The 14,747-nt window shown below is 40.4% G+C and overlaps 1 protein-coding gene and 1 long non-coding RNA gene across 5 annotated transcripts in view; one reads left to right on the top strand and one right to left on the bottom strand.

The window, feature by feature from the left end:
* The window catches only part of LOC111265266 (uncharacterized), a 281,436-nt gene that overhangs the window by 159,730 nt on the left and 106,959 nt on the right, over positions 1-14,747 (bottom strand). For all 4 annotated transcript variants that reach the window (XM_086970425.1, XM_022841793.2, XM_086970428.1 and 1 more), the window contains 2 exons: positions 4,536-4,660; positions 1,766-1,867 (listed from right to left, as the gene is read on the bottom strand). In XM_086970425.1, coding sequence (XP_086826551.1) covers positions 1,766-1,867; positions 4,536-4,660 — 227 coding nt within the window. The remainder of the gene's footprint in view (positions 1-1,765; positions 1,868-4,535; positions 4,661-14,747) is intronic.
* On the top strand, positions 1,751-6,103 carry LOC147753925 (uncharacterized). Its single transcript, XR_015313000.1, has 3 exons — positions 1,751-1,892; positions 4,433-4,513; positions 5,791-6,103. It is a non-coding gene; the product is annotated as an uncharacterized LOC147753925 (long non-coding RNA).

Here is a 14,747-nt window from a genome sequence, read left to right as displayed (position 1 = left end):
AACCAACACAGCGCTGACCCAGCGAGCACTCAGACTGAAGTGAGTTTTCCAGGACGAGCAGGTGTTGAAATAACAGCACGTACAGTTGGACAGACCTACGTAGTATGATAACACTTCTTTGGCTATAAAATGTTTATACTTTGGGATTTTCACCAAAGTGTACCAGGCTCAACGGGAACACCTAAAGCTATCTTGTGTAGGAAGCTGTACTAATGGTTCTAAGCGTGTAGAAACGCAGGATTAGTAGCTTAATCTGTGTGCGGTTCAGGGTCTGATAAATGCAGTCAGACGAGAGGCAATGTATTCGAATACATTGAATAGCAAATATATTTGCTTGTCAATGACGCGAACCTTAAATCCGATTACGTCGTGTACACGTGTACAAGCCTAATCGCAACAACGGTCCCATGAATTTATCAATCGATACAAAAGATAATGCAATAATATTATAGTACCTTCCCGGTCTATTTAACTTAATTTTGCATTATTTACGGTATCCAACAGACCGTGCGCTGTGCTTCACAGTTTGCCCCGATCGTGGTAAAACCTTTAGGGTGATAATGGCCATTAAGCAGAAATAGGGTTGAGAATTTGTTTACTAGTACTGTATTTCTACAAAACTGTTTGTTTACTTGCAATATAATCCCCACGTTAGGTTTACCACAGCAGATCTACAAAAAGACGGAGATTCAATAAAGGCAGCGATGTTAAAATACCACCGCTTCTTGTCTTTGTTATCTTTCACTTCGCACCCATTAGGGCTGCAGTAGCTAAGCAAATCTGACTATTCCAAGAAAAGTATAGACAAAAATAATCGTCGGCCTTCTACTGGGTTTACGAAAAAAGCTGCGCTCATTCTTTTGATTTTCGCTACAAAACAAAGCGTTCGATATCGTGTAAAAAAAAAGGATCTCCTGAACACAGGGCAAAAAAGTTATGGTCCAGCTACGAACAGCCAAGAAGACTTTTCCCATAAAAAGGTAAGACTACGGGCACATAAAATAGAAAACAACTATAAAACATTAGCAAAGCATTGTGCCGTGTCGGCCAAGGCTGAAATAGACAAACATGAAAAGATTCCTCGCCCTTGGTAATAACAGGGCCATATTCAGGTTTCCGCTCTGTTTTTTGCTTACTTGCGTTTTCCTATAAAAACTATAAAGTGAATAACCAGCAAATGTGTAGGGAGGTCATCTATGCAAAAATAGACACAGCCATCGTTTATGCCACCCTTAAAACGAACGACACTGTTTCCGTGCGCAGAGAAGAATGTGAATCCGTCCATGTCCAAGATTTTTTAGCCGATTGTAAGGACCGGTACAAAATGTGCAACTTGGTAAAGAACAATTTGTCCGAGTACCAGCTTCACGTCATGGTATCTGTGATCCTGCAGGTATTTACTATATTTATATATGTTGGCATAAAGCAATCGCGTCTTCGCGAGGCGGCAGTTGCATCGTAATACTGCCCTGTTTTGGCAATGAAAAGGCGTAAGGAAGCACTATTGTAGGGACATCGGGCAGGACTGGTTAAGGTGCAGTACAAATGTACCTGCATATAACTCGAGCATGGCTTTCGTGAGAATTCGAATGAGAATTCGTTTGTTTTTACTGAGGCAAAAACGAATTTACTGAGTCACACAACCACTTAAGGTCTAATCAAAAATATGCGGATGCAGTGCGTGTTTAGTAGGCGGACAGCAAGTTTACTTGTGGGCAAAGCATTACTGTTAAATACAGGTTGTTCAAGAAGAGGCTATGCATACCTAACGAGCTCAACGTGTCCATTCCGTGCGGCCAGATGTAAGGCTGTCGTCCTGCTGTTATCAGCTATGTCTTGATTTGAGTCCTGCAGAAGTTGGCGGCATCTGTTAAAGGAGTACACAGCACTTCGTAAGTTAACTTAGTTCAGTTTGCAAAAAAAACAGCTGACCAGTAATAAAACTAATAGTCATAGTTATTTAAATGTTTAACGATACAAAATATATATGCATATAAGTATATATATATATATATGTGAGTATTGTTCACTGTAGTAAAAAGCTGAATTTGTCTAGACGTGTTCAAAGCAAAGCTCCCCTATATGAGTATCAATTTATCTCTGATGTGAGTTGGCATTGCAAGGCATTTCATGCCTTAAAGAAGGCCGTGATCAAACGAACACCGGATCTGAAAAGGTGCTCAAGCGAGCCCAACAAACATATCTTGATCAGTTTTAAAACGGGCTATGAAATATTCGTTAAAGAGCGAAAGTGACTTAAGATAAACATATACTTCTGATATATACGCAATACTCCTGAGAGTTATTGACTCCTGAAGTTAATGCGTCCTAATTAATCATCATTAGATTATTGATTAAAGGTCCACGTCTCATTGACGGATGGGTAATTTTTGAATAAAGCTTAAATCTCAGTAACAAGAGTATGTTAGTAACGTAAATTATTGATATTTTCAATGTATACAACAAACAGGAAAAGAGAAAATTTGATAGAGTTTAAGAGTTAGTAAATACTGCATAACGTCACAAATATTGTCGCTTAGCGACACGAAGGACTCGACAATGTGATCTACTAATTTTTACTATAGGTACGCTTTTCATTGGCAAAGAGTTGTGATTCAAATAGATCGTCCGCATTTTGTCGGGAACCGTTAATCGAGCTTCACAAGTCCTAAACTATTTCGCATAGCCAAGCTGTCGAATTTTGGGTTTTTTTAAAATTTTTTTAGTTTGGATTTAGTGGCATATAAGGCTGACGTCAATGCAGGCCCAGATTATGAGCGCAAGTTCCTCGGCCATGACAGAATGCTTGCGTGTTCGTTATAAATTTACGGTTGCCACTCAAACGCGTGATAGGCGCCGACGTTGATATAATGGCACACGTAAAATGTGATCACAAAAACGTTTTCTTTGGAGTGAGCCTCGTGAGAATGGTTAGTAGGAGAGCAAAGGCGGATGAAAATGAGCAACACGAAGGCTTTTGGGACATCGAAACGAATCTTCGTGCTGTAAATTAATAAGCTGCCAAAATATCCTTTGTCTCAGCTCGTTATCAATTTTTAGGAACAGTCTAAGTTAACTGTATCGCGAATTAATTAGTTTGGTTTGTCCGTCGGTGAGAAACTAGTCCTTATTTATTTATTTATTATAGGTAGATTCAATGATAGCTACCATAGTTCTCAACAATAAGGATGGACGACTCAAATAAATAGTTTCTATCTACAGTGACTTGAGTCTACGTCAGCTACGTTTGTAAAAGTCAACCTTATTCGAGGAATAAAACCAAATTTTATCTATCTATGTATTTAATTTCTGTGCTCGAATTACTATTGAATTCGAAATAATAACTGGCACGAAATTTTGCGTTCGTAGTGTCTATAATCTAACACAGACCAAAGTCGATTTGGGTTGTTTTGCACGAAAAAGCTAGTTCTGTCTATGCCTCTCTACTCGCTAGCCACCTTTGGGAATACTTAGTCTGCGAATGTTATTCGATCAATTTTTCTTCATTGCAGTGGGCATTAAGAAAATTCATAGAACTAAATTACTCAGAGAAGGTAAAATATAAAAATATAATTGACTTAAGTTTATCTCTGAAAAGGTCTAAAAAGAGTCTTTTTTTTTCGTCAACTTTTTAAATGCTCACGTTACTGATCTCCGTTAGCAATTTTTGATTGGCTTGTTCTGTTGAGCTTGGCTGAGATATATTCATATATATTCCAAAATGAAATATATAAAATCCAACATTTTCCAGAACCAAATTTGTGGTCGGAGACCCTTAGGATAAAGCTCAGGGGAAATTAGCTGAAAAGCTTGCAAAGTAGTTTTCGTCATTCTAAGTATAAGACAACTGTTCTGTCATTTTTCGGTGAAAGAGATACCATTTCTTAAACATGCAGCCTATTCTAAACGACTGCGAAGTGTTACAGTAGACGATAGCGCCAGGAATTCAGAACCAAAAAGTTCCCGATCCTGAATCCGTGGGGCACATACAAATTAGTGTGCTTTTGTATTTGTAAGTTTGTTAGTAAAACAAGCGTTTTATTATAGTGTTTTTCTTATTATGGTTTAGTAATAGCTACGGTAGCTCGTCTACAGATGACGTGTTCAAAGTAAGCGTATTTCATGTGCCCGACATTATGAACGTATACGGGATGAACCATAAGAAGGTTTAAATGTACAATTCGAAAAATACAAGCTTGAGAAACAAATTAAAATGTGAAGCAAAATTCGTATCGATTGGAAAACTACTGTGATCTCGTATAGGAAGTCCACTTTTATCTATATCTAGACTCATCTTGACTTACTGCAGGCCTAGTTTTGCCCTACCCTACACATACACAAGCATGTATGCCTATCAAAGACGTATCTCGTGTACCTGTAAGTGAATGAATAACCTAATGCAATGATTACTCTGTCATTTATTTTCATTTAGTGCTTTGTTGTGTCCTCTGCTGGCTGGGCGCAAGATTGGTCGTAACTGATCGTCGTTCAGTCTTCCAGTTAGCGTGTTAACGTAAGTTTTATTATTGAATTACCTGTTAGAGCCCAAGAGGAGTTGCGCAGCTTTTAGACGACCAAACTCCGCAGCGAGGTCTAGCGGCGTCTTTTGTTCATGGTTTCGCGATAGTGTGCTTGCATGATAGTACATCAGCGTCTGGATCTGAAAATCAATATAGTGGCACCGAAGAATAGCAATGGAAGATGTAAATGAAGACTCATGAGAAGATATGTAACGAGCTGCTGAACAGTTTCTTGTATCAGAATTTCGTCATTGATCTTACTGCATACAAAACGTAGTTAAAATGTCGCGGAGAGAACCACCTAGGATGAGAACTAGGTTTATATTTCGGTAGGATAGTTTTATAACAATGTTTACAGTGAGAAAACTGTGAAGGACCACTTGCCATGGATTACTTAGTTCGTCAGCATTGGAAGGCGGGAAAAATACTTTAAAAATATGCGTATATTTAAAATGTACAACTCGCATACTTTTAAAGATCCTGATATGGTACACCTGTACACCTTGCCAGATTTTTGGCGTACATTCATTCCACTTTGCATAGGCATGTTCATTAGGACGGAGCGTCATATTATCTAGGCTAAAAACGACTGCTTCCACTGCATAAGGTACGTTAGAGTCAACACTGAAGATATTTATTCAGCTAAATAAACTAGATAAACGTATAATAGGAGGAAGCACTGGAGATACGACAGCTCTAACGGTTCAGTATCCGTAATCCGATCACTAGCCGAAACCACCGAAATAACCCAGATCTGAAATTGCAGTTGCTGCAGTTTATTATCCGGTAGTGGCGACCTTTCTTTGTCATTAGGTCGTCACGTAACCTTCATTTTTCAAGGTCAATGCAAGCTGCTATGAGTTTCTTCGCTCCCGATCTGCCTTGACGTTCTTTACTACACATCTATGAAACAAGCATTTTCATAGCGACTTTCCACAGGCGTACTGCCTGTGCACCAAGCGGAAGACAGGTTCATATTATCGCTTAGTAGTAATCAAAATAGAACAGCGATATCTTTATTTCTCTCTTATTGTCTTTTTAAGCACTATGCACAAATCACTGCGTCCTTGCGCATTTTGCTAAATGTTAGATAGTTTTAGTTGCGACAGCAGCAGCGGAGCATGCCAACAGAACCAGAGCTGTCAGTGACGATTTACCCGCTTTTTTTTGTTTTTTTTTTATAGACCTTTATTCTATCATTTATTTACTGATTCTAATTCTTGATCTCATCCTTCTCTTCCTTGATCAATGCCGATACGTCCATGTCAAGGCCACCCCCTGCCGCTTGTGATGCTATGCATGGCCGTTTTAGGAAAGACTGGGGCCTTCATTTAACACCACTCCACGATCACCAAAGGTCTTTATATGAATGGTTGTAGTTGCAGTTGCTGAAGTAGACAGAATAGGCTGTCCTAATCACTACTAAAAGGGTACGAAGCCTACTTAGCCTGATAGCCGAAATACTCGTGGCCTATCACATTTTATGAAGAAATCAGAGGAACTACAATAAAGAATGCCAGGCAAGAAGCGAAAATTGCTATCTTTTGGACTAACCAAATGTAAGCGCGAGAATAATAGCTGGTGCTTGTTATCACTAATCGAAGGGGATTACGATCCGCTGGGAAAGGTTTAGGAGGGTTAGTGCCACTATTAGGTCTATTGATATGGCTGTATGGGTGGCCGATTTGTAGTAGCTAGTCTGCCTGGCGTAACTATGTGATCCACTCGTTTGAGCACACTGTAGGAACGCCATTTAGCTGGGCATTGTAGCGAACATTGGTTAAAGAAACTAGGCATGCTAAACTTACAGGACCAAAGGGAATAATGTCTGTCTGGGCTTCAGGCCATAAAGGGAATTGCATATTGACAAATTTGGCTAACAAGAAACAATTCGGCGAGATTACGACATAACTACGACTATTAAAACAGACCTCGAGGATCGTAGTATTATTATTATAACATCATAGTACAAGATCAGATGGCCTGATGCGTCGAGGTCTATATGCTTAAAATGGTGGTGATTTGATAGGACTATGTACCCTCGACTGAATGGTTTGAAAGGACAAGATAAAGAAAGACACAAAAAGTACAAAAAACGGAGCTTTGATAAACGACCATATTAGTCCCATATGTACTAGAACGTCTTACAATACAGGTGCAATGATATCATCACATTATGCACAGTAATCACAGATGCAGCCAGAATGGTCAGCGTAGTCAAGCTTAGTAATACTGGTTATAGTTTTAGTTCGTATGTGCCCCAAGGGACGATATATTACACTCTTTTATGTAATAGCTCTGCAGCGTAGTAATATTCGAGGGACTGACAGAGAAAAGTGTATCAATAGTCATGTTACATTGTCCTGCTTAAGCTTCTGTATAGCTATACAACAGGACAAACCTATGCAGTGCATAGCGCGTTTGTCCCTTATAATGGAAAAAAATGTTAAAAAGTGCCACTGCATTAAAAACATTGTTTATTCTGGACTCTTTTTGTGCTCTTTTCAGCACGAAATGTACCGTGTGTCTATACTAAAAATATTTTACCACTGTACCATCTCAAGCATAATCCTGTATGACAAACTAGTTTCCGTATTCATTACGCTGATCATTCGCATTTTCAGTAGCGCCCATTATTGCAACAATTCATATATATATATATATATGTATATACATATATAGCTAATGCTCGTAGTCATACCCTGCCTACATCCGATACGAATCCTATTTCCTTTACCGATATATAAAGCCAAATTTTGACTTTATTTGCGGCAATATAGTAACGGATTATGGAAGCACATTCTACTATTTACATGTGGAAACTTATCAAGCCTGACAATCCTATTTGTGTCGTAATAGAGTATAGGGCTGAGGTTCTGGCTGAGTTGTCCAGGCCATTAAACCGGAACCTCCATATAAGAAGGACCTATCGAGTTTGGAGTCAACTACTGCTATGGGGCTATTATTAGAAATAGACGCCGCTGCTGGTAATTTCCGCCGGTGAGGCCGCGCCTCTGCTCCAACGTTTTCAACCTTGCACTGACTTATCTGTTCTCTTCTGAAGCGGCAAGGACGTACAAATGACGGGCGAACAATCCAGCGAGGATGCACTAACGCTTCTTCCGCCTATTTCCGTACTGTCCTAGGGCTCTTCCAAGATCCAACACTCGACCGGGCTTAGGGTTGTGCACTCAGATAAGTTGTGTGGCAGACCTACCATACTAAACACGGGCCTAGCTCAAAGCGCGATCCGCCTTTGTTCCATTACGGAGAAAAAATTTTCCTTCTTTGTGTCCTGTCGTTCGTTAGGACTTTTTAGAGAGCCGCCGTAGAACTGACATCTTAGCAAAGAGATTCAGAGGCTTGGAAACAGCCCTGCTTCTTGCAATGGACAGACGTCCCAACAAAATTAAGGAGAGAGAAGCGAGACTGCAAAAGCAGCGGCAATAGCTTAGTCGATTCTGACAGACATTATGGGCAAGGCATTGCAGATGGCAACTGGTCCCCTTGTTGGGGTACTTCCGTAGCAAGATAGGTACGGAGGTTGGGGGGAGGCAGAATGTGAAGGGGGTAGGGGGAAAGGGGATCTATCTTAGATATGCCGTTTTGTGCGACCTCCCTGAGGAGTACTTAGCGATGTCACGTGAGGTTAGGTTAGGTAATGCGCATAGATCTTTGCAACTGTGTCTTGGGAAATATTGGGCTTCACCGAACAGCTAATGTTTTAGGGTTTAAGGATGGGATAGTTCTGGCGCCATCGCCTGGCATTAGTATAGAAATCAGTGTCAATGGTTTGTTGCGCTCTAAGCACGCCAGATTTTTTAATGCTCCGACTGTCAGTAACTTAGATGCAGTTGAAACTAACGCTTTGGTAGGTAAAAGCCGAGTGGATACTCCACTGAAACAAGGAGAAAAATAGAAAAATACGGTAAGGAGTTTTCTGTGCTAGTGCTGGGTCAGGCCCGTTGAGAACAGTTGATGGTTCGATCTAACAAATACGGCCTTGGTTATTTGATGATCGACAATGAAAAACATAATTCGTTGGTATTTTGTGCTATAAGTCGAGTTAGAATTACATGAGAAAATCCACTGCCACAGCAAAGCCTTAAATGCAGCCAAAGCGCTTGAAATTCATTAGGTAAGAGAAAACATCAACGGAACGTTTTTAGCTAGGTAAACTGAGCATACTGTTGTTCGCTTATAGATTATATTATTCAGTGCAATACATTTTATTTTTTCTGTTTTGCCGTTTCAGCTTGTCTTTCTATCCTTAAATTAAAAGATAAGTTGCTTACAGGTGTAAATTGGTCAACGGAAATCAGCAAATTGCAACTTTGTGGCTATTACCACTATTAAAATGCTCAAAACAAGCAGACGTTTGGATAGAGTGAGCTTGAAAAAGGATGTTCTCTTACCTATAAGAACAGATTTTGCGAATCGTAAACGTCGCTTATTAGCTTTTTTCTGATCGCTTGGCCCCATCGTTTGACTATTTCCCGTCAACAAGATTTAGTTCACAGATCACCGTTCGCACCTAGAAGTATACCATGCTTCTTCAATTTTTATACAGCTGCCCTTGATCTTCGGAGATGCATATTGCTTTTTTTTCTATCATTCCCTGACCGGTGTTCCTTCCACTTACGGCATCGAGTGTTTGCCACATCCGGCACGACTTCACTGCTCCGCAACGGAGTCGAGGATAGTAATAGCAAAGCAGGCCCATCAGACATTTCGTTATCTTCGTCAACGCGCATTTCTTTTAGCATTATGTGGTTCTTGCCTTTACTCGTCTTGAAAAATGAAAGCAAGGGTTTCCTTTGTTTCCGCCCCTTGCACCCTGCCCTCTCATAACAGTCTCACCTACTCGCAGCTCCATCCGAACCAAGATAAACTTTGAAACCTCCTGCCCCCTGTAAAGCCGACCCATTGAATCCCTATACTACTTCTATTTAAATAATCATTCCTTCCTCAAATGTTCGAGGACGTTTCGGGGTGCTCTTATGAGCGCCATGAGCGCTTGTCGGCTGGTTGCTCCTCTAAACGCGCATCGCGGCTTGTTTCCGCCGGGCCAGTAGTGTCAAATGGTGGGGGGGGGGGGGGGTCAGAATGATGTCGTACCTCTCAACACTGTCATTTTCTTTTTCTTTGCTATTCTTCAGCAGTTTTCCTTGAATGAAAGAGAACACAAGCAGCTGTTCAAACGAATCCGAAAGAAATTCGTTTCCTATATAAACGTTACCTCCACCCCACGATGTCGCATTTACATCTGACTCCTTTTTGCTTTTTCGGCTCCGCTTACGACGGCATAAATATCGTGCTATCACATTGCTTCATCATCGCTAACAACCCCAGCGGCAGACCCATTTCCTCCTGAAGCAGCTGCGTTCAATATAGTGGAAAAAAATAGCTCTGTAATTTCGACGACACTTAGCGATCGTAGACACAAATCTGCTTCGGCAGATGGACGTGGTTTCATTTTCATCTGAGCATTACTGTCTGTATTGGCGTATGAGTATCGTAGAGCTCGTCATAACTCCTGTTTACTTCTTTATACACCCAGTCAACATTGTCTTGTGAATATGCTCTTCAGAGTTGTTTCAAATTTTCGCGCTATTCGACGCATTATGAGTCGGTGCATAACTTCGATTGTTTTTGCTGGTTGGACAGTGTGCGGAGCTACTAAATGAATGCAGATTTCAGGTGAGTCTACTTTGTCATGACAATTGTTGTCAATAAGACAGCAATGAAACAATGACAACCTTGGCAGACAGTTGCTGTTGATACGATATTCTTGGTAACAACCATAGCCATACGCCAGATGTGTTTATGATCCGGCAAAGCATATATAACATATTTGCGCAGTATCATTCAATAATGGCGCGCCAACGACCTCAGTCGCACGATATAGAATATTATCGATGCCCACATTTTACACCATTTCTATGTAATTGCGTTTGAATACACCTATAATGGAAACTGTTGGTAATCTGTTCGAAACAACCCGCAGAAATATTTGCGCCTCCGTGCAGAAACTAGGGTGATGCCTTCCACAGTATAGCTATCACTGCTCTATACTATTCACCCTCTAGCTCCAAGATCCTACATTTTTTTTTATCACCTTTAACTATTCCTACCCTGTGAGGAAAACGAACATTTCACGATTTCCACTGCGGCCTTTCTGACCACCGCATGCTACTTATATGTCTATGCCACTTATAAGATAGCATGCATACCGCAATAGTAACTGATATCAAACAGCCGTCGAAACAATGAAGGCTATTTACGGACCACTATTACGTAAACATAGATTACATGGTAGAATATGTATCTTTTATTTTACGCCGTCGTCAGCGAGCCGTTTTATTTGAGGAACTTCTAGCCAGATCGTTTACTTTTTTTTTTTAAAAAAAAAAAAAGATCTATGTCGCTTATTAAAAAGATGTTTTTCGTTTACCGGCCAAGCTTTTCCACTACGTATTTGCTACGGTAACTTGGAACCAGAGCCAGCATTTTCAAGCAGCGTTAAAAGCCACTACTTAGTACTATCTTACCTTTTATTCATATACTACAACGGTATGTTTGTGAAATCGAGCGATCTTCACCGTGTTACCTAAACGTTACTTTGTGACGCCTAAAACGAGATTTAGTGTAAGAAAGCAATCTTCTGGATTATTAACTTACTACTCGTACCTCAAGGTGCGAACGTATTTTCCCAACATCCACTTCTTCTTTGTATATTGCGTTATAAGTTAAAACTATAATCATTTGCTCATTAGCTAAGTAGGCTAATTAGTAGCGTTCCTGATTTCTTGTGCAGGTAGAAACGATCAACTTACAATTTCGATCCAAGTTTCAACTCGGTAAGTACCACAGTCTTCGTAAGTTATTCGAGAGGCATAACTCACCCAACAATGCCACCAGACCCCCATAAGCTTATACATAAAACGAAAATCGGTTACGATATTTAGTTGCGTTGATCGACCGTGGAGTCCTTTTGATGTTCTGAACGCTTGCCAAGCTGGTAGAATGGCTTAATTACTAACATTGACAAGCTGCTTTTTTGTTTTTGATAACACAACGTTGCGCCAAAGACAAGCTGCCCCCCTTCAATGGGGGGGCAGCTTATTTGTTATTGGTTATTTGTATCGGCAAAGTGATTCGCGCAACTGCAGACCTCTCCTTGAAAGCGGAGGTCGCAACCTCAAACCCCACTAATAACATATGCCATACAACTGATGACTAGATAACGAAACGTATGCAGGGGAAAGAGCTAGAAAAAATCTTGCAGCTTTTAATATCTGGTAGAATCACAGTGGAGGAAAACGCGGTAAAAATAATGCAATAAAAATTTACACACTGCCAAAAATGTTTCTCAAATTGTCTGCTCGCCCCGTTTATATCTGTGTACCATAGGTAGCAATCGATTGTTTCTCAAGTGTTTTTGAAATAGTTTTACTTGATCATAAAGGTTAAGATTACCTTAAACAATATCGTAAACGTCTTTGATGAAAACAAAAGAAGTACAGCCAGGGTCGAGAAAGATGTGCATTTAGTGAGCGTTCAAGCACCGAAAGGCACGCCATTAAATAAACATAGCGAACATTTAAGCATGAAATACAAGCACAAAAATGAAACAAATCAGGCTTTAACAGGTAACATAGATGCTGTCCTTCTGCATAACAACTTTCACCGGTTCGTGTAATTTTTCTATCGTATAACTTAGTCAGCAAATATCTTTACTACAATATTACACCGACATATGACGATCAGAATGAAAGCATTCGATGTACCAAAAATGTATATTCACGGCAATTTAAAGCGGTTTTGTCCACAGGCTCCTCGTACTTGGATAGTTTTTTTGCTTTCCTTACATCAGGTCAGTATGGAACCAAACGAAGCTAAGTATGTAAGTTGTCTTCACGATAATCGTCGGGTTATAAATGTTCATATTCATAATCTCTAGCAGTAGTTAGTGTAAGCCTTGTAAAAGCGGCTGGCAGCTGCGGCCAATGGTTGAACTCCCAACTACTACCGAGAAGGACAGGCCGATATAACGGCCAGCTTCGGACTTCCCTAGGTTCACCAGCCTCTCGAGTACCAGCAACTAATGTCGGCCGTGAAGAAACTGTACGAGCTAAACCTGTTCTACCTTAAAGGTCGAGGTAAGGAGCATGCAGGGCGAGGGCTCAATAAATCCTATCAAGACGAAAAGGACCGACTGAGAGGGAGTTTCTATATTGTTGTGCCTATGGACAATGGCTAATGATTGGCGTGTGTTTACATTAAGCAGTACACACGCGACAAGTAGGATCATTTGATAGAAATAACCTTTTATTACCTGTTACTACTGATAAGGTATCCTCACTTTTCTATGTAAAATTTCCATTCGAACGCTGCTTTACAGATGAAGCTGGAAAGAAGATAACAATGCAAGATGGAATTACAGCAGGGATAATGCGATAAAAAGTAAGTCTATAAACAGTGTAACAGACTGGGTTCAGCGATAGACTTGCTTTTTATTTAATAGTCACCCCTCCCTCCCGCTTCACGCCCGCCAGCTCTACTAGCAGAAACGGATATACTCGATCAAGGGGCGATAAAACGGGCAAATGGGTTGGATTATTTAGAGTTGATATGGTGTTTTGCGGATGTTAGATACAGAGATGCGCTTCGTGGGTAGCGGCGGGCAGTGCGGTCCCGTTCAAACATCACTACGGCCATCACCGTAGGAGCTGAGTGATTACGACTTATGGTTACTGCATTTCAGTTCACACTACTATCCGGTTATGCGGACAATACAGGGGATCGTACGGGAAACTGGTAAAGTGAACTTTTTGTCATAGGTTAATAACAGGTCAGAACACATTACACGCAAGAAGACGTCCTGCATGAAGCTTTAACGTTAGTTATCTCTTATTTTGTACTAGTTCGGTTAGTATAGCAATATGTATACATGCAGGAATAGCGCCAACTGGCAAGCCGTGATTTGTTATATTATTATAATTGTTTTTGAAACAGATCATTTAAATAAATTACACGTAGCACGATAATAAGCACACGAAGAAAATGCATCCTCATGGTAAACAAACAAACTTGGCGTAACGGTAACCGTCCTTCACCGTCCCTTCGATGTCCATTAAAATATGGACGTACTTCAACCGAAGCAGAAAACACGGAATTGTCGTCACCAACGGTCAAAACGGTAAGACACTCGACAGCTTAGTAACTTCAAATATGTGGGGCAACAATGCTTACGTAACGTGAAGGGAAGTGCGAGTCTTTGAATGATGCTTCTGTTAAATGAATGTACGTATTTTTTGCTTGGCTACACAAAGCCTTTTATAGCAGATCGAGCGGGAACAGGTACATAGACGCACTACTGGGCTAAACTGGGCAAAGCCCCTAGCGGATTATCTATTTATATTATTTAATATTTAATAGAAGATGCATTTTAACAGGGAGGGCGATTTAGTCTACACAAAAAACCTGAATTTGGGCAGCTTCTCGACAAATGAAAATGGTCATATTTAACATGGTTGTTTATCGATTGTAGCTAATTTCTTTACACAATAGAACCATAAAAATATCTAAAATTAGGTTTTACCGACTTTTGTAGAAGAGGAAGGGGGAGGAGGTTTACAGTAAGGTAAGGAATGCACCAAAATAATTATGTTATAATAGCGTGAATTATTTGGCTGATCTGTGGCAGTGGGGCAAAACTCAGATCCCATATAGGGTCCATTAGTTTCCTCCAGGGATGCGATATCCGATTAATTGCTGACATCAGCGAAGGTAGCCGTTTGTTCCTGTATGGAAGGTCGTCCACTTGCTTTCCATAGGCATGCATCGGGAAGACTTCACAGCACAACAACCTAGATTCGTAAGTAGGCTTGTGTCTAACATCGAAGTTCTCTTCTTTGCTTGCACATTTGTTCATGACAATCCCTCTGACTATGTAAGGAAAGAGTTGCTCTTATCACAAGAGGTGGATTTAGCGAGATCACATTAAACGTCACTTTCACGCAGAAAAATAAGTTACAAATTTAGATACACAGGCTGTTTAAGATTAATTGGGTTACAGTTGTTATTGATTGATTGTTTGCAAACTACGTTTTAATCAATATTGAAAGGGACCTTGTGTGTGTCCCCTACATGTGAGCCCTAACCAAACGGCCCTGATGAAGGTATCTAACCATTCTTTTCAATAATGACTTCAATTAAAGGTCC

Source organism: Varroa jacobsoni, unplaced genomic scaffold (genome assembly GCF_002532875.2).
Source record: "Varroa jacobsoni isolate VJ856 unplaced genomic scaffold, vjacob_1.0 scaffold_102, whole genome shotgun sequence".
NCBI lineage: Eukaryota > Metazoa > Arthropoda > Arachnida > Mesostigmata > Varroidae > Varroa > Varroa jacobsoni.
This window is presented reverse-complemented; position numbering and strand designations above follow the sequence as displayed.